Here is a 21963-nt window from a genome sequence, read left to right on the forward strand (position 1 = left end):
ACGTGGAAGGAATATCATGTGCATATGGATGATGTCCATTATGAAAATTATAAGCAGCAGGCCAGAAGAGTCATAACTGTTGTACGGAAAGCTAAGTGTGAAAAGAAACTGGCTCTGCAAGCTAAAGATAACCACAAAGAATTCTATCGATATGTTGCAAGTAAAAGAAAAAATGAATAGGAAAGAATAACTCTACTGAATGCAGATAGTGTGAGGGTGACAGATGCAGTGGAGGTTATTCAACTAATTAGTGCTCATTTTACTAAAATCTATCAACCTGTGGTGTATGCAACATTAAACTTACTGCTACTTCTTCACTGGACGAAGAAACTTAGGTGTATTAGGAAGTTGCACAAACTGAATAAGAATTAAGCACTCAGGGTTGATGGGACGTTGAAGGGATTCAGCACAGATGCTAAATGCCTGTTCAGCTGAAATGGCTATTCCTTTAACCAGGCTCTATAATTGAGTCTCAGAACAGGGAAGATTCAGATAACAGGCAGTGGAAAGAATGTATGGTAATCCCATTGCACAAGGGTGGTCCAAAGTATCCAACTATTGACCAATCAATATCTCAGGAGTGGTATTGAAGATTTTGGAAAAGTTGACAGAAAATCTCTGCTTTGTAATGAACAGCATGGATTTACTAAGGGAAGATCATGTTTTAGCAACTTGTTCACATTCTATAATAATGTTACCATTGAAATAGACAAGGGGAATGGATATACCATGATACTTTTTGATTTTGCTAAGGCTTTTGGCAAGGAATACGGCATAGAAGACTGTTGCATAAATTGGAGAATATGGGATTGGATTATAAAATGTTAGCGTGGATAAAGGGAGGTCATGTTTTAGTAATCTACTTGCTTATTACAATAAAGTGACTGCTTCCTTGGACAGAGAAGAAGGATACACAGTAATATACTTGGATTTTGCAAAGGCTTTTGATAGAGTACCTCATTATAGGTTGACAATCAAACTAGAGCAGATGGGGTTGGATATTAGATTGGTGCATTGGATTGGTGACTGGCTATCTGATAGGTATCAACAAGTTGTGTATGGGGGAGTGATATCCAGGAAAAGGAAAGTCACTAGTGGAGTGCCTTAGGGGTCTGTTTTAGGGCAATTGCTGTTTAACTTGTATATTAATGATATTGGTGAAGATTTGGATGGAGATATTCAGTTGTTTGCATATGATGAAAAGTTGGGACGAACCATGAATAGTAGAGAAGATGTTGTGGCCTTACAAGAAGACTTGAATAAATTGAGTGATTGGGCAGGGGAATGGGGATGAGAGTTTGACGTTGCAAAACGTAAGGTTTTAAAATTTGGAAAATAAAAATGGGATGCAGAATTTATGCTTGGTGAGGATATATTGTCGAAGGTGGAGGAAATAAGAGATCGAGGTGATAGTGGATAAGGATCTGAAATTTAGGGGGACACATAGCCAAAATTGTGAAGACAACACAAAGACTTCTGGGAATGATATGCGGAGGACACTGACGTGTAGAAGTAGGGAGATTCTTGTTCCTTTGTATAAGGCTTTAATTAGGCCACATATGGACTATTGTGCCCAGATTTGGTCACCTGGTTTTCAGAAGGATGAAGAGATGTTGGAAAGGGTCCAAAGGAGACTGACTAAGGTAGTTTCTGACCTCTGGAATGTCGAGTATGAGGAAAGATTGAGAAGATGTAATTTGCAGAGTCTGGTGGACAGGAGGAAGAGGGGAGATATGATAGAAACCTGCAAGTTGGTAAGGGGTTGTTATAGGATCAATGCTGGAGAAGTTTTGCAGAGAATAGTGGGAGATCAGGGGAGAACCAAAGGTCATTCCTGGAAACTGTATAAAGAGGGTGTGAGTAGGGGACTGAGAGGCAGGTTTTTTTCATGCAGAGTTGTGAATGATTGGAATGCCTTGCCTGAGAATGTGGTGTCTGCAAAGAGTTTGAATGTGTTTAAAACACGGTATGATGAGCTGTGTGTGTGATAAAAGGACCTCCCAGATGAGTCTTTGACTCCTTGAGGTCTTGGGGTGGTAATAATAATAAGAAGAAGATGGCTGACCGAAAAATATTAAAAATGTGGTATACGAGGGATGTGAGTCTGCAAAATGTAAGGTAACCAGCATTGTACCACAAGGATTAGTCCTTGGTCCACTGTTATTCAATCTCTACATTAATGACATAGGGGAATGATCTTATTTTTGGTCATATGGTCAAACACCTTGGCAAAAATGCCAAAGAACAACTTCTGGACATTCTCAATACCTCTTGGCAAACAGGCAAACTTCCAAAAGAATGGAAAAAATCAGTTATTGTACCCATCCTGAAACCTGACAGAACTGCTGCAGAATGTCAAAGTTATAGACCTATCACATTAACTAGCATACTTTGTAAAATTACTGAAAGAAATCATACACTCCAGGCTTATGCACTGGCTAACAAAAAATAAGAAAATCAACTACTACCAAACTGCCTATAGAACTCGTCATTCGACAATAGATCAATTATTCCACTTCTGCCAAACAATAATAGACTCAGTTCAGGAAAAACCAACAAAAAAGACAACTGCCATATTCCTTGATATGACTGCTGATTTCGATCATGTTTGGATCAAAAAATTAATACAAACAGTACATGATATTGGAATTAGAGGAAATGCTTTAATCTGGATTGCTGATTTCATTAGAGGAAGAAAGATCAAAGTCAGAATCAATGCAGCAATATCAAAAGAGCGGAGAACCTGGGCTGGTGTTCCCCAGGGCTCAGTACTCAGTCCCTTACTATTCCTTCTATATGTCAATAACATTCATCCCTACCTTACAGAAGACACAAAAGTAACTTGCTATGCAGATGATATAGCCACCTGGCACACTAGTGCTAAAATCAAAGAATCAGAAGAGATTCTAAACAAATCCATGAGAGGATTAGAAAAATGGCCAGATGAACTTAAACTCAAAATCAACCCAGACAAAACAAAACTAAGCACCTTTAGTACAGATAGGAAAAATATACATTCCTACAATCCCAACAACAAGCTAATTGAAAAAGTCACAAATCCAGAATACCTTGGTATTATGCTTGATCAGAATTACGTTTTGCACAACACATCTCTAACACTTCCAACAGGGCTCTTAAAAAAAAAATATACTGAAAAGGCTTTGTGGAACAAATTGGGACGCAAAGCCAAAAATCCTCAAAACTACTTATACTACACTAATAAGGCCAAGAATGGAATATGCAGCACCTATCTGGTCACCTTCGGCCTCATAGGTAAAGAAAAAATTAGACAAAATACAAGCAAAAGCATCCAAGATTATCATTGGTGCAGTCTCATCCACTAACAACATCAGAGCCCAACAGGAATGTGGACTTGACCTGCTGGAGGACAGACGAAAATTTGCCACCATAAAATTCATAAATAATATCAGAAACTACCAAAGTGATCATATCTCCCTAAAAACTTATGAACATTGGAACCAAAAATGCAGACTTCACAGATCATCAACTTTACAATATGATGACACTATCAGGAAAGAAAAAGGTCTTGATCAGCTAAATGCCCACTAGAACCTCTATTTTCCAGTCCTTTACCTTCAAATGCCTCCATAAATCTAAATCTTACCAAACTCTGTACAAAAAAAGAACCAAAAGAAATGCTCAAAAAAAAGGCCTAAATACTATCAACCCCTTCTTTCATCTTCCAAACAGGTTATTTGTTATACCGATGGATCATCAGACATCAATATGATTAACGGAGGCACTGGTGTTCTCCTTCTACTCCCGAAAGGTGAAAAACTTTCAATAAAAGTTGGATCTGGGTGAATCGCTTCCAATTTTACCAGCGAACTCTACGCAATAAATAAAGCACTAGAAGCCTACTTAAATCTATCATCATCTCAACAATCTGAAGGAATTATAATTTACAGTGACTCAAGATCAGCTATGGAGGCAATCAAAAATGGCAATACCAAGCTCACACAAGACATCCATAAACTCTTAAATCAACTAAAGTGTTTAGGTAAAAGTTGCATTTTACAATGGATTCCTGCTCATGTAGGCATTGATTACAATGAAGCAGCTGATAAATTAGCAAAAGAGGCCAGAGAACTCAACCAAGAAACTCATATAACTCTTGCTGATGCCAATGCACTAGCAAAAGCTAAACTAATTCCACTGAAATCAGTGATACAACATCAAATTCCCAAAATCAGTGCTGACAGAAGGACCGCCACCACGATAGCAAGACTATGAACAGGACATTATAAAGGAATGAAGATCAATACAGATGATACGAGAACATATAGAAACTGCAACAACTGCCCCAATACTGAACTGACACCCACTCACATCTTTACCTGTCCAGCAATTACAGCAGCCTTGCAAGAAAAAGATCCTAATCCTGAACAACAGCTCTATACAAACGAAATCATAGACATAGCAAAAGCAGTACAAGGAGCACACGGAAACATCTAAGACTGTTCAAAGGACAAGACAACAACAACAACATTAATGACATGGGGGAAAGGATTTGACAGGTGACATACAGTCCACTGTATGTTGCCTTCCATTGTTTAACTGATATCTTACAAATTCTCAAAATATATACAAAACCTGTGGAGAAGTGTGAAACTAATAAAGCCTAGAATAAAAATTTCCTGAAACTTTGTTTCATCTTGCTCTTAATTTAAAACTATCAAAAACATAATCTAATTTAGCTTTAAATCAGATCTGTTTTGAAAAGCAGAGTAATCTTCGTCACCCAAGAACCCTTTTGGAGAATATGGAATTGGGTGCTTGCTGTTTTTTGGTATTGTAATAAATGTTATTTTAGAATTATGTAGTCTTTATATCAGAACTTGCAAGAATATGTATAATTTATTTTATTATGCTTCTAAGGTATGTTATAATATTCCTTTATTTTATCACAATTTGTGATTTTAAATAATGAAATTATTATAATCAGAGCTTAGGCAGAATGCTTGCTAAAAAATGTTTTCTTTTATAGTTACTCCTCCAGCTGAACGTGTGCACTTCATTCTTGGGGAAGATGAGGATGGTACACATGAAGCGCATCCACTTTTCAGCGAAATGGAAGAGTTACATGGAGAAGGAGATGATATTGAGTGGCGAGAGACAGCAAGGTTAGTTTTATTAATTGTGACTTCTATGAGATGTTTATTAGACAGACAGTTAGCAGCTTTCCTAATCATTTTATTGATCTTGCACTGTTTTAGAGAATAATGAACTTCATTGATGATACATTCAACATTTTGACAATTATATCGTGGTTATTCTGGAGTAGTGGTCTAGCATGTAATAGGAATCGAAAAACAACTAAGGCTTTGACTCATTACATCCTTGGCCTGATGTGTAATGATTAAAAAAAAAAAAAAAATGCATTAACCTTTTGAAGAAAAGTACGAAGTAATCACTTTAATTCTTACCAAGATTTAAGAGTATTGTGACTATTGGTCGGAATTACCAGTGGCTTAAAACTGTCATCGGTGCATCCAATCTGTGTAAATGTACCCTGAAGCTTCGACAAATGCCATACTTGTATTATTATTATTATTATTATTATTATTATTATTACCCGAGACCCAGGAGGTTCTTTTATCAAACACACAGCTCATCATACCGTGCTTTAAACACACTCAAATTCTCTGCAGACACCACACTCTTGGGCAAGGCATTCCAATCATTCACAATTCTGCATGAAAAGAACTTGCTTCTTACTCCCCTACTCACACCCTCCTTATACAGCTTCCAGGGATGACCTCTGGTTCTCCCCTGATCTCCCACTATTTTCTGTGGAACCTCTCCAACATTGATCCTATAACAACCCCTTAATAACTTGTAGGTCTCTATCACATCTCTCCTCCTCCTGTCCACCAGACTCTGCAAGTTGCATCTTCTCAATCTTTCCTCATACTCGACATCCCAGAGGTTAGAAACTACCTTACTCAATCGCCTCTGGACCCTCTCCAACATCTCTTCATCCTTGTGAAAACCAGGTGACCAAATCTGGGCACAATAGTCCATATGTGGCCTAATTAAAGCCTTATACAACGGAACAAGAATCTCCCTACTTCTACACGTCAGTGTCCTCCGCATATCATTCCCAGAAGCCTTTGTGTTGTCTTCACAATTTTGGCTATGTGTCCCCCTAAATTTCAGATCCTTATCCACTATCACCTCGATCTCTTATTTCCTCCACCTCCGACAATATATCCTCACCAAGCATAAATTCTGCATCCCATTTTTATTTTCCAAATTTTAAAACCTTACGTTTTGCAACGTCAAACTCTCATCCCCATTCCCCTGCCCAATCACTCAATTTATTCAAGTCTTCTTGTAAGGCCACAACATCTTCTCTACTATTCATGGTTCGTCCCAACTTTTCATCATATGCAAACAACTGAATATCTCCATCCAAATCTTCACCAATATCATTAATATACAAGTTAAACAGCAATTGCCCTAAAACAGACCCCTGAGGCACACCACTAGTAACTTTCCTTTTCCTGGATATCACTCCCCCATACACAACTTGTTGACACCAGGGGCAAATGCTGGTCTTGAAATTCATGCTTGCTCTTGCTATCATTCAGAGAGTGAGAGGTGTGATTGAAGTCTGATTAGCGGAATAATGAATTACTGACCATTTAAAACTATATATTTAGAAATTTATGTACATTTAATCATACAAATACAACATTTATTTTACAAATGATATTCTGTCTTTTTCATTTAAGCTACTTGAATACAAATTCTACCCTACGGTTCTTCTTTATGAACTGGTCAATAACATCATTATAAAAAGTTGGTTGCAACTTAATTTTCCCAAGCAACACGCTCACTTGTAAAGGTTGGCTGAAGCTCACTGGCTAGAGCTACTTTGACTGCGTATGGCCTTGTGTTTAAGACGACATGAAGGGAGCAGAAATGGCTGTGCGCATGCATGAAATCATAGTGCTGCAGCGAGAACCTGGAAGCTCCTACAACCGAGCAAACCAAGGTAGCTTTGACTAGATGAGCAAGCCTTGGCTTTCGATACACAATGCAAAGCTCAATTATTGCTGCACAAGCTTAAGACGTCTTCTGTCTACAAAAATAAAAGCCTAAATGGAATGCTTATAAATGCATGCATTTATTAACAAAATAAATATTATTTCTTTCTCAATTAATAGCTTGCGCAGTAAGAAGAGCAAGCATGGAGAATTCGCCCCTGGTTGATACCTATCAGATAACCAGTCTCCAATCTAATATCCAACCCCATCCACTCCAGTTTGACTATCAAAAGCCTTTGCAAAATCTAAGTATATTACTGTGTATCCTTTTCCTCTGTCCAAGGAAGCAGTCACTTTATTGTAATAAGTAAGTAGATTACTAAAACATGACCTCCCTTTAGCAAATCCATGTTGTCCATCAAAGATAATACCATTGTTGTCAACCCAATTCTGGATCCTAGTTCTCACAAGCTTCTCCAACAACTTAACTACAACACCTGATACATAGATAGGCCTATAGTTTGATTCTTGAGTTCTACATCTCCTTTATAAAGTGACACAATCTTGCCCTCCTTCCACTTCTTAGGAACTTGACCAAGTGCAAGACTCGTATTAAAAAAAATGTCAAGGCCGGTGTCAACTCCCTGGCATATTCCTTTAGAATACGTGGTGATATATTATCAAGTCCCACAGCCTTATTTACATCTAGTTTGCTCAACTCCCCATACACCTCTTGCTCACTTACAGTCAGTCTCTTTTCTTCATCATCAACTGCTCTCAATCTCTCCATGAAGTCACATTTCACAAGATTGAAAGACCTTTATGAACTGCTCGTTAAGTATCATCACTATACCTGCAACAGCTGTCTTTATACCATTTTCTCCAATCAGTGTCATCCTTCCATAATCTTTCTTTTGCTGGCTACATATCGAAAGAACTCCTTAGGATTCGTTTTGGCTTCATTAGCTAACTGCTGTCCATACCTCTCTTTAGCTACCTTCACCAACCAAGTCACCCTCCTTGCCTGGTCTTTGTAGTTCTCCTGGAATTTATTATTTCCACTTCTCTTATGCTGCCTCCATAATGCCCTTTTTCTCTGTCTCGCATGCTTAATCTCTTTAATCATCCATTTCACACTAATCTCCAAGCTGCATTGATCTCTTTTCCGGCTAACTCCTCATTCCATGCCACACCTGCAAGCTATCTCCTGAGCTTTTCATAATCACCCCCCCCCCCCCCCTTGTAGTTCCACATATACCCTTTTCTTACAGAGGTCCTCACACTGCTAGCAACCACTCAGGTAATCACCTCATGGTCACTCTCACCAATTGGTGGGTGATTTGACACTTCATTTATAATTACATCCTTTGATGAGATGACCAAATCCAAGACCCTCAATCCTCATGTGCCCTCTGTTACATACTGTCTGAAATAGTTATCCCTCAAAAATTCAAGAAGCTCATTTTCTTTACTTCTAGTTGCTATCTCATCATTCCAGTCTATATTGCCATAATTAAAATCGCCCATAATGATCACTCTTTTCTTATTTGCTTGGCTAATTTGATTCTTCATTTCCTAGTCACTACCATCCACATTTTCTGGTCTATAACGACATCCAACCAAATATTTCATTTCATTCACCTCTATCTCACACCATACTTCCTCGAAACCACTGACACTATTTCCCTCTTGCTTCTCTACTTTGTATGGACCTAACTCTTTCTCTATCATCAATAGCACTCCCCCTCCCTTTTTACCATTTCTATCCTCACGAAACACATCATATCCTTCCATCTCTATTCCTGTCAGGATGTCATCCTCATCTAACCATATCTCACTTATCCCAACAATTTTTGAGTGAACAGACTCAATTAGTGCAACCATTTCAGCTGCCTTGTTTCTTACACTTCTAGCATTTGTATATAAACACAACAACTCATTTCTGGATCTACAGCTAGTTCCACTCATTCGATGTGATCTCTCCATGCTCAACTGGGTCATTTCCCTTTCTGCTTATTCATTTTAGAATCCTCTTCAATTCCAGCTGTTTCCTCTTGATCCCAGGTCATCCCATTCCTTTCCTGTCTATACATGCTCTTAACACCCTCTTGGAGCATCCACCTTTCTCATGCTGTGTACCCCTGTCCACCATGAGCTCCCCTGTTTCCCTGTTCATCTTGCACACCCATTCTCTCATTTTCCATACTCATGCCACTTACTTCCTCATTCATAACTCCCTCTTCAATCTCTCCTGTCATACTCTCCTACTCTTCCACATCACTTCCCACCTGATTCATTCTCTATACTCACTTCTCTACCTTCCAACAATAGTCTCTCCTAATGACTCACACTATAACCACTCAAATGCAGTACATCCCTCCCATACAGTTCACTTCGTCCTTCAAACTCATTCCACATATTAACAAATTGTACTCCCCCTCTCCTCACACATTCCAGCCTACATACCATTCATAATCCTTGCTCTCTACCTCATCTCACCACAGTCATACCTAGGCAACATGCTTACTACCCTTCCTGTCACACTATTCTCTTTTATCTGTCTAAGCAGCCTCCTGATATTTATTTTTACGTGCTCTTTGTCCTCTGTCAAGTCATTTGTACCTATTAAAACCATCAACTCCTTCACTCGCTCCCTCCTCATATCCAATGCCTCAATCACTCCATTCATTTTATCTCCTGGAAAATATACCTTGTGCATCCTCTCATCCAGCACACCTTTAAGAATGGAGTTGCCATACAATGCCACTCGCTCGTCTTTCGTTAACTCTTTTGTACCTACTTTTTGTTTTAATCGTTTTCACCCGAATTTTCTTAATTTCACTTCGCATCCATTTCATCTCTTGCCTCATCCAACCCAATGCAACTTTCAAATCTCACATCACACTCTCTCTATTATTCAATCTTTCTAATTTTTGAATTCCTGACTCCTGTTTCACACTTTCACTCTCATTCATCCTTCTGAGTTTCTGTACTTTCGGTCCATGCATCTGACTTTCGCTTTCATTCATTCTTCCCATTTTTCCCGCTTTCGATCCTTTTGTCACGCTATTTCCGGTTTATTTCGTTCTCTCAATTTTTTTTTCCTTCTGCCACATCCACCTCGCTTTTGTTCTTTTTACCATCCATTATTACAGTTTTCAAATCACTCATTTTCTTTTTCAATGCTTTCTTAACAATTTTTTGCCTTTCTTTCACACCATGCTTCTCTTTCAAATGAGCACTCATTCTTCCCACGACATTCTCGCTACCAACACTTTCTGTCATCAAATTCATATTAGCACTCATCAGATCCTCGTTTAGCTCACACTTTGCACATACCTTCCTTCCATCAGCCCTAAATGTCCACAAACCATCTATGTAATCAAAACAATACATGTAGCACACCTCACACTTCATGAAACGACTGAAGTCTAAGTTAAAGTCATGCACTGACAAAGCCGCCGCCATCTGTCCTCTGATGGTTACTACTCTAAGGGCCAAAAGAATGAATTTGTAATCAAGTTTAAGCAAAATATCCCACACACACTAATAATACTAGTAGCGCCCAACTTTTATAGCACCTCTTACTCAAACAATCACTCATATACAATTAATTATTTCAAGAATAACTTATCTGAATCTGGAGCACTTCTTACACACCGCTGCTACTGTTGCCTCACCAGGGTTGTATTATAGCATAATATAGTTGTTACTAATGCATTATTGTTTTATTTATTATTTTATTATATCATTACCTATCACATGTTGGTATAACTTGAGTCTCAGCTCTGGAATGATACCAGAGGAATGGAAGAAATGTATGTTCCATTGTACAAGCGTGGTGCAAAAACTGTTGTCTAACTACCAACCTATCAGTATCCCTGGTGTGGTGTGGTGGTGAAGATTTTGGAGAATTTGGTAGTTAGAGTAAGAGGATAAGAACTTGCATACTGCAATTTGTAGACCAACAAACTATACTCTGCAAGGACAGCATGGCTTTACTAAAGGAAGGTCATGTTTTAGCAATTTGCGCATATTTTATAACAACGTTACAACCAAGTTGGATAAAGAGAATGGATACACTGATAATGTCGGATTTTGTTAAAACTTTTGACAGAATACAGCATGGAAGACTGTTGCATAAACTGGAGAAATTGGGATTGGAATATAAACTTAACTTGGATAAGTGGATGGTTGACAGAGATCAAAAAGCGGTTTCCGGTGGGCATGAATCTGCCAGATTTAAGGTGATCAGTGATGTACCTCAGAGTTAAGTTCTTGTGCCATTGTTGTGCAATCTGTAAATTAGGAAGAGATGTGCAATTTTTTGCTAATGATGCAAAGATAGACAGGGCAATCAAGAATGCTACTAATATCCAGCGCTTAAGGAATGATTTAAATAGACTGGAAATTTAGGGAAACGAAAATGGCTGTCAATTTAATGTTAGTAAGTGTAAAGTTATGCACTTTGGTGTGATGAGATTTCCAGAGACATGTCATATTAGTAGGGTTATGCTACAAGAAACTGATGAGGCTAGGGATCTTGGTGTAATGGTGGATAGAAATTTTAAGTTCAGAGGATAATTGTAATGCTGAAGTGAATCTTGACATGTAAGGATAAGGAAGTCATTTTACTTCTTTATATGGCCTCAATAAGACCACTGGACTATTGTGTGCAACTTCGGTCTCCCACAGTTAAATAAGCTGGAAAGGGTACAAAGAAGAGTTACAAAGATTATATTAGATTTAGATTGAGGACAGATTGCTGGTATGTGGATTACAAACTCTGGTTAACAGGAAAAGGAGGGGATGACGATAGACGTCTATAAACTTTTGAATGAATGTTATAGGATATTGTATGATGAAATTTTTCATTATATGGAAGGTGGAGAGAGAACACAGGGGCATCTATGGAAGTTTGTTCACAGTCAAGAAAGGGATAAGAGCTAGGTTTTTCTCTCACAGAGCATTGAGTGAGTGGAATAGTTTGCTTGTAGAGGTAGTGAATGCATCTAGGAGAAAGATGACCAGCATGGCAAGGAAGGGAAAATCAGATTATGAGAAGAATTTAGCCGAGCAGGCCAAAGGAAAACCCAAAGAGTTCTTTCGTTATGTAGCAAGTAAGAGGAAGAATAACTGTGGAAGATTAACCTTAATGAATGATGATGGTCACAAGGAGACAGAAGCAGATAAAATAGTTCAGTTACTGAGTGACCACTTTGCAAGAATATATCTTCCTAGTGAGGTTACTGCTTTAACCTATGTGACAGAAACTAATATGGAAACAGAGGTAGATGAATTGGAGGTTCTTAGATTATTGCAGAATCTCAATGTAAATACAACTGTGGGATTAGATGGGTAGGGTTTTGCGAGAATGTACAAGGAAACTGGCAATGCCTTTGACTAAGCTGTTTATTTAAAGTCTCAGCTCTGGTAAAGTTCCAAGGGAGTGGAAAGAGGGCAAAATTATTCCTTTTCATAAGGAAGGCTCTAAGACTACAGTAGCAAATTATAGACCAATCGGTATCTCAGGTGTGGTGGTAAAAGTACTAGAAAAATTGGTCAAAAAGAGAATTCAATAATGGGGAGATAAAAAATATGATACTGTATGAGGGTCAACACGACTTTTACCACCACACCTGAGATACTGATTGGTCTATAATTAGTAATTTACTCATTTTTTTTTATAATAAAGTAAAGGCTAAGTTGTTTAACCTCTATGCTGAAAATATCTTCCAGCAATTAGAAGAATTTAAAGGAGTCAGCATAGGAGGCAGGAATATAAAGAACTTAAGATATGCAGATGATACAGTACTGCTAGCTGAAAATAAAAAAAGATCTTCAAAACCCACTAGAAGAGATGCTGAAGCTAAGTGAAAAATATGGATTTAATTTCAACTTCAAAAAACCTAAAACCATGCTAGTAACACAGAGAAAAAGGGAAAATATCTGTTATAAATATTAAGATCAGAGGAAATACTTCAGATCAAGTAGAGAGTTATATACTTGGGTCAACTAATCACAGAGAATGGAAAGTGTGATAAGGAAATATTAAGAAGAATAGAAATTGCTAGATCAACCTTCATTAGCATGAAAAACATTCTGACCTCAAGGGAAATTCACACAACAACAAGAATTAGGCTGTCCAAATGCTACATATGGTCAACACTGCTATATGGAGCAGAAACCTGGACAATATCAAAATATTGTGAAAATAAACTAAAAGCCTTAGATGTGGATCCTCAGAAGAATTCTTAGAGTCCCATGGACTGCCAAAAAATCTAATTTAGAAATATTAGAGATGATTGGAGAAGTTAGGAATTTGTTGAAAACCGTTAAGAAAAGGAAAACCACCTATCTTGGTCACATACTCAGGCATGAATCCCTACAAAAAACACTTCTAGAAGGAATAATACAAGGAAAAAGAAGAAGACGAAGACAAAGAACAAATTGGATGAGAAATATTAAGGATTGGACCTTTTTGTCCTATGAAGAATGCAAAAGAGAAGCACAAAACTGTACATGGTGGAAGCTCATGGTAGTCAACCTCCTGGAAGGAGATGACATCTCACAAGACAAAGGCTATATTGGTTAAAAGAAGTGGCTGCATGATGATTTTGCAAAGGCATGTGACAGAATATCACATGGAACACTATTACGCAAATTAGAACTAATGGGGATGGATATGACTGGTAAAGTGGATAAGAGGGTGGCTGATGGACAGATATCAAAAAAGTGGTATATGAAGGCAGAATCGAGGCAAAAACAGATGACTAGTGGTGTGCCACATGGGTCAGTGCTTGGCCATTGCTGTTTAATTTGTACATAAATGATATAAGAAATAACCTGAAAGGAAATATTTAGATGTTTGCTGATGATGCGAAATTAGGTAGAGTAATAGTTAATCAAGATGATGTGGAGAGCTTGCAGGACGATTTAAATAGAGTATGGGCAAAAGTATAAGCCAGCATGGGCAAAAGTTAATGATGTCAGTTTAATAGATTACAAGCTGTATCACATTGATGGCGCTGTTCTCCAGAAATAGATGAAGCTAAAGATTTAGGGATGGTGGTAGACAGAGAGTTTAGAGAACATATTGCTGAAGTTGCTAAGATAGCCCATAAGATTACTTGACTAGTAAAGAAAACGTTAACAAGTAGAGATAAGGAAGTTGTAATTCCTCTTTATAAGGCTTTGAGACACCCACATCTGGATTACTGTGCTCAAGTCTGGTCCCCTGGGTTTCTTGGGGATGAGGAAGTGTGGAGAGGGTTGAGAGGTGAGTGGCCTGTGAAATGTTCCCTATGAGGATAGATTGAATGCATGTGGATTGCAAGAGTTGGTTGATAGGAGAAAAAGAGGGGATATGATAGAAACATTTAAGTTGCTTAAAGGATTTTATAGGATAGATGCAGGGGAGGTGTTTCAGCACTTGCCTAGAGGGACCAGAACAAGGGTGAGCCATCCCTGGAAGTTGAATAAAGGTGTGGTTCAGTAGGGGTGTGAGGACTAGATTTTTTGTTTTGAGAGTGGTGAATGAGTGGAATGTGTTGCCAGAGTCAGTTGTGAGTGCTTTTTCTGTTAATGGGTTCAAGGAGAGGTATGATAGATTGGGTCTCCCACAATGAGTCTTTCTTCAGACTCCATGGAAGTGCCCATATAATAATAGTATGAATGAATTTAAGGGAAGGTATGACAGCTGGTTTGGGTGATGTACAGCCTCCCTCGATGAGTCCTTGACTCCCCAGAGGTCTCTGATAATAATATTTATTTATACAGCAGTTTACTATAAGCCATTTTTAGTCTGGGTGTCATGTCTGTTTATTATGTTGTTTGTAACATATAATCTTGTGTGGTTTAAATAATTTTCCTAATTTTGGGACACTAAAAATTGTTTAATGTAAACTAACATTCAGATGGTAGATTTTAATAAAGAAAGATAAAATATAAAATTTTCTACAAAATCGTCAGATGTTAAATGATCTTGAAAGGTCATTTAATATCTGAGGGACTACTGATTTCAAATGACTAAGAAAGAATGTTACACTTTACCTCCCATTTTAAAATATTTATGGAAAGAACAGTTCAGCAATTAAAATTTAAAAGTAATAGCTTCATGTGAATAAGGGTAGAAATGATCAGGTATCTGAACTCTGTTCTCCAGAACAACAAAATACAGTTGTCTCTCTATAGCAGACCATTATGACAAATTCACTCACTATAACAAACTCAAAATTTCCCAACCAGAGTCACATTGTCATTCCATAAGAAATTTCCATGTAGCGGGCCATCCACTATGATAAACTATTTCATTGGTCCCTAGAAGAGTTTTCTATAATGAAAATCAGCTGTATTAATAGGGTGAGCTGAGAACAGAGGTTTTTCACTTCCCTTAACTCAAGAAATTCATTCTCTCAAGAATGAATGAACTCAACAAATTATTCTCTTTGCTCCCAGATGCTTTCTCTTCACTCCAGTCTATGTACTCTTTTCTTATTATCCAGATCAGTTTGCTTGTACATTGCCTTCTTGCTGCCCTCCTCATTACCAGGTCTATTTCATTCTGTTCACCTCCACCTCACACCATACTGCTTCAAAACCACTGCCACTATTTGTTCCTTTCATATTCACCTTAGATGGGAATCAACTGTTCATATCATTCCAATTATATGGTATAGATGGAACATTATACAGAGTAACTGTATAGACTGTATTTAAGTTGTAAGTCAACAATTAGAATTGAATAAACTTTTGAAGGAAGTTATAAGACAAGGGTGCATGCTACCTCCATTATTATTTATCACCTGTACAGATTACATAATGAAGGAAAGTAGCACTAAATGTGATTTAAAATTTGGAGATATTCAACTGAATTCTTGACTTTATACACATGATGTTATATGTGTAAATAATCTAATACAAATCTTGAGGATTCTTTAGCATATTGAATATTCATTTGTACTGCTGTAACAATAAATTGGGCATTAAAATCAGTAATAAAAAGACAAAGTATGAAAATAGATGTGAACATGGAAAAAATCAACTGCATTCTCAATGGAGAAACATTTAACTTGTAAATCATTTTATCTGTTTAGGCAATTTTTAATGAAGATAACAAATTAAATACAGAAAAGCAGTAGGATAAGCAGTGCTAATGTGATGATGGGCATCAGTTGAATAAATTTCTTTGTAATAATAAAGAAATTATTATTTCTCTATTAAAACTAAACTAGCAATATATATACAACAATGTTCAAAATAATTTTGACTTAAGCATTGAGTTTGATTAAAAATAAAACACTTTATCAAATTCTAGACTCACTGTAGATAAAAGTCCTGATAAAAATTAGTGGTAGGAACAAATAAATAAGACGAATCATGAGGTTGGGATGATGAAAGATATTAAAAGGAACTTGGCATTTCTAGCATTCAAAAATGCATGAGCAGAACTAATCTAAAGTGGTATGGCTACTTAAATGTTAGCAAAACAGGTGTTTGATGGCAGGAAAAAAAAAAAAAAAAAACCAGACCAAGATCTAAATGAATTGATAGTTTATAATGTATTGAAGTTGTGACAGGTAAGACTAATTTGACAGAAATAATTGTTGATGGGAAGGTAGTAAATCATGTAGTACTATCATAGTATCCTGAAATATCTGTACTTTAGTAATACAACAGACATCTTTAAAATGTGCAAAGACAAATAAATATATAAAGATGTAGAGGACAAACTGTTAATGGAAATGTTCATGTGTTATATCATCTATTGGGTTTCCCCATTTATTGCATTGCCTGCCATTGGTGGAATAGTTGAAAGCAGTCTTAATATTGCTATTCAATGACCCTTAATATTGCTATTCAATTGAGTAGCTGAAAATAACTAATTTGTAAAATTCATTTAAAAACTGAAAATTTGATTTGCTTCAGTTTCAAGATGTTGCTAACCTATGAGTTCTAGATGAAGTCTGAGAGATTAGGTGTTCATTCAAGTATGTGTTATGTATCAGAATTATAACAAGAATACTATAACACATCAGATATTAAAAGTTTTGTGTTGTTTTTTTACATAATAATTATATTACTTCAGGGAGAAAATTATTAATAATTACATCACAGTGTGGTTTATTAGATGTTTATTGTATTGGATAACAGAATCAACATTAATAAAGATTATTGGTAGAAAGTTTATAGATATTATAAATTATAAAATTTTATTGATTATTATAATTTTATATCACAGTGTTTAATGATATTTAATTGTTAGTGACATAAATGCTTTTTATCCATAGATGGATCAAATTTGAAGAGGATGTAGAGGAAGGGGGAAACAGATGGTCAAAACCTCATGTGGCAACAATCTCTCTCCATTCACTTTTTGAATTACGAAGCTGTATTTTAAATGGCACTGTAATGTTAGATATGGAAGCATTAAATTTGGAACAAATAGCTGGTAAAGTAGAAAATTTGTGTACTCAATTTTAAATGCATTGCATTGTGTGTTATTTTATGTTTCAGTAGTAGGAAATGTAATTTGATGTTGTTGGCAATTTGTGTATTTCACTGAAATCTGATTTTTTTTTTTTTTTTTTTTTTTTTGAGTGACCTTATTTTGTGTATTTCGAAAGTTTATTTTTCACTTGGTTAGAGTATAATAAATTTAGTTTAATCCTTTATCCAAGTGTGAGCAAACAAAGTTGACCATTTTGACCTTACCCCAGTCCTGAAAACTTTGTTTCCAGGACTGGGGTAAGGTGGTACAACACCAGGGCAACTCCTTGCAAAGGTGGAGCAAGATACCAACACTCCTATCTCAGTATCTCCCATAATGCAAAACACATCTCCTTGCAGACATGTCTATTGTTATGCATTAAGGGAAGGGCCACAACCCAGACTAGCTTTGACCTTTATTGAGTCTCTTCAGTGGGAGCCAGTGTGCCACCCATTTTTAATAAATTACTCTGGATTTAGAGAAAGATGTTGAAAGTTTATTTTTCACTTGGTTAGAGTATAATAAATTTAGTTTAATCCTTTATCCAAGTGTGAGCAAACAAAGTTTGTGCCTGAAAGTATCTTCAGGACTGGGGTAAGGTGGTACAACACCAGGGCAACTCCTTGCAAACAAACTTTGTTTGCTCACACTTGGATAAAGGATTAAACTAAATTTATTATACTCTAACCAAGTGAAAAATAAACTTTCAACATCTTTCTCTAAATCCAGATTAGTTTATTAAAAAAGGGTGGCACACCATTTGGCAACGCCTATAGGTAGAGATGACCTGCTAATGCTTCTGCCTGGTATCTCCACTTGGGCCTGGCTCCCACTGAAGAGACCTCAATAAAGGTCGAAACTAGTCTGGGTTGTGGCCCTTCCCTTAATGCATAACATTAGACATATCCGCAAGGAGATGTGTTTTGCATTATGGGAGATACTGAGATAGGAGTGTTGATAGCTTGCTCCACCTTTGCAAGGAGTTTCCCTGGTGTTGTACCACCTTACCCCAGTCCTGAAGATACTTTCAGGCACAAACTTTGTTTGCTCACACTTGGATAAAGGATTAAACTAAATTTATTATATTTGTGTATTTCATTGATAAAATATCCATTAGTATTATCTCAGTTTGGTTTCTTTTATCCTGAAACCAAACTAATATCAATACTAATGAATATTTTATCAATCTATTTATAATAAGAGATTTCAATACCAGAGTAGAGATCATTCCGCTTGGTACAAATATAGGAATAAACAGTGAAGTCACATGCAGTAGAAATGGATATGGACTTAGATTTCCTTACATATAATAACTTAAAAATTATCAACATTTTTCAAACATAAAGATTGCCATAAATTCTTGGGCAAGAAAAATAATCCTACAAAGTATATAGACTATATAATAGCTAATTGGACAACAGCTAACATGATACTAGATAGCATGGTATTCAGAGATATAGAAATAAATCATTATCTATTACAAGGAAAATTGAATACCCCTGCATGTGCAAGATGGTTTAAAATGGGTGAAATCAAATGCAAAGAGAAATTCTCAAAAATTTTTTCGAGTTCAATTCTTGAGTGACAAGAGTATTAATTACTTCTGTTTGCATAGAACAAATGAAAAATTAGCAAATAGAAGAAAATGATGATATTAAAATAGGATGGAATAATTTAAAAACATAATAATATATTAATAATAACAAGCAACAGAATGTCTTGGAACAAAAAGTAAATGGAGGATGAGAAAGGGAAATAAAAAACTGGGGTGAGAAATTGAAGCAATAATTAAAGATGAGAAAAGCATATAAACAGTGTACTTGACTCTATGTACAAGTACATCAAATTCACCTTGCTTAGTAAATTCTGAAATTCTTTTTTTACAAACTTAACAATCACTTTAAGTTCCTAAAGCCAGTTTTTGCATTCGGTCTTCTTATATATTCTGAAAGCCTACCAGTGTATTCCAACATTTTGTTGGTGTTTTGACCCTCAAAACACCAACCATCAATTAACTGATTCTTGCATATCAACCAACTTCTGGTAGAGTACCAAGTAACTATTTCAATTATCAGAATTCGCCATTCTGATAATTAAATGATTGGATAAATGTAGATTACTGTATTTTGCAAACATTTACAAACCTGCTTCTTTAGCACTTATGCTAGATGTTCCAATTGTCATGGAAACTATTTTTGAAAGGCCTTTTGATTAGACAGTTGGTTTACTACCTTACATATTTCATCCCCTGTGGTATGTTCAGGTTGTTCAGGTAACGTTATCAAGATAACCACTTCTTTGCATGTTTTGCTAACATCCCCCCCCCCCACACACACACTACAAAATTGAACAGTAATGGCAAGCCTAATTATGATATAATATCAGTTCTCTCATCATGACAAATGGAAAGTAATTTACATGAACCAGTATCTTTTTGTTTGTTCCAGTTTTTGCTTTGTATATTGTCACCTTACCTAACTTTTCCCCTCACTTTTGTAGGAAATTTCAAATTACTAATTATAAACATCAAAGACTATATTTGTGTTCTTGTTATGTTTGTTCATCTTTAATATCCTATCTTTCAATGTGTTTTTACTCACTGGCAAATTTTTAATGTACTGATTTTTTTTTGAAAAAAGTCAAGAACTTATTCTTGACATGATTCATGAATATATTCTCATCACTGAGAAATTTTCCATGTTGAGCAATAACTTTGTATCCCAAAACCAGCAGCAACTAAGTTGGAATTATCTGAAACTAATTTTGTATACATTTGACTGCATTTTTTTTTTTTTGTTGCTAATTTTTTGAGAGCTGTGTTCTTGTGCTCTTGCTCACTTTTATCTCAAAGCCATTTATGAACAGGTTCATAATGCCACTTTATAGAGGATGTCCTGCATGCCATCATTTCAGTATAAAATGCATAATACTTTATCATCACCCTTCTTGATCATGTGAAACCTTTCGCTCCATTATTCTTAAAAATCTCTGCTGTCCTTCAAAATTTATTCTGAATATGCTGAAAAGGGTAAAAATTTAAAAATCTCGCCAATAAATATGAAAACTTACCCTAGCATAAGATGCTAGGGTAAGTTTTCATAAATAGTAACCATAAATTATCATAACCAAAATATAAATTTCTCTCTCTCTCTCTCTCTCTCTTTTTAATCATATGAACATACTATTTTGCACTTTGGTGTTTAAACTTAAGGATAACTGCAGCTTATGTTCATTGGAAAATTTGACCATGCCTTTTATATAAAGGGTTAAGTTTTGAGACATAGCAACTGTGACACAGTTCTGTTATATTAAAAACATGACTAAGAATATAATTGCAGGTATGCATTTCTATAATTTTAAAGAGATGATTTTCATTGGCTAATTTTGAGAAATATACAATCAATGACAGTTTTATTTTAGCAGGTACAAATAATTATAAAAATAAAAATATAAAAATATTTTTAAATATAAAAATCTATAGTTAAGTAACTGATTGCAAATATACATATGCCATAGCTAAATAACATAATTTTAATAATATAAATCAAATATATTTACAGCAAAAAAAAATTTCAAGAGTCACTAAACTATATTGTTATTGTCACTAAACTACTGTTATTATCAATAAATATCCATTGTTCACAAACAGCAGAAGCAAAACATGAGATTTTGTTGGTTTATAAATTTAATGTTCTGTAGATTTGTTACCTGGTCTTAACACAATTCCTTCTGTTTCTATTGCTCTCCAAATTCTGATAACAACTCTTACCTCTTTGGTTATCTATTTCTAAAGCTTGATTTTTCTGCAGTTCAAATATCCAAACAGTCAGGTCCTTTTCTTTGAGGATCTCAATGCCCAATTCCACTGACCAAGGCTAGTAGGGGTGTCAAGGTATCTAGCAACATCCTAACACAGATAGTCCATCTTCACTCCAAAATACCAGATAATCCTCACCATCCTGCTAACATCCTTGATATTTTTTTAATGAACTCTTCTTCCAAATATGCTGTCAATTTCAGTTTTCCTTTTGATAACTCATATCAAAAATCTTTTCCTTTACTATGGAACGCCATGGAGAAGGTCATCAACAACCAACTTCTTCACCACCTAGAGGCCCATCAGCAATATGGATTTTGCCACTCTCAGTCCACAGCTGATTTCCTGTTCATTACCACCCACCTTTGGACACAAAAATGGAAAAGCACGAAGAAACTTATGGTCACTGTTAACATTTCTAGAGCATGGACTGAAAATTTCAGCTTTAGCTGACCAAATTGTATTCTGTATTGGCTTAAATCATTGATTTAAGACATTGAGATTACAACACAGTGAAATGTCATGCATGCTAGGGTATTGCCTGGTTAAGCAAAGTCTGGTTAGGTTTCAGGTAAGATTTATGCATGCATATTGAGTAGAAACTAAGAAAAATTGTGGAGGAGAAACTTTGACAAGAAAAAACT

General features: G+C 36.0%; 1 protein-coding gene across 3 annotated transcripts in view; it reads left to right on the forward strand.

Moving 5' to 3' along the window:
* The window catches only part of Ndae1 (Na[+]-driven anion exchanger 1), a 511154-nt gene that overhangs the window by 147120 nt on the left and 342071 nt on the right, over positions 1-21963 (forward strand). For all 3 annotated transcript variants that reach the window (XM_090413203.1, XM_090413196.1, XM_090413188.1), the window contains 2 exons: positions 5009-5144; positions 17303-17463. In XM_090413203.1, coding sequence (XP_090269329.1) covers positions 5009-5144; positions 17303-17463 — 297 coding nt within the window. The remainder of the gene's footprint in view (positions 1-5008; positions 5145-17302; positions 17464-21963) is intronic.

The sequence above is a fragment of the Typopeltis vanoorti genome, chromosome 2, assembly GCF_054136105.1.
Source record: "Typopeltis vanoorti isolate ZY-2024b chromosome 2, IOZ_Tvanoo_1.0, whole genome shotgun sequence".
Classification (NCBI taxonomy): domain Eukaryota; kingdom Metazoa; phylum Arthropoda; class Arachnida; order Uropygi; family Thelyphonidae; genus Typopeltis; species Typopeltis vanoorti.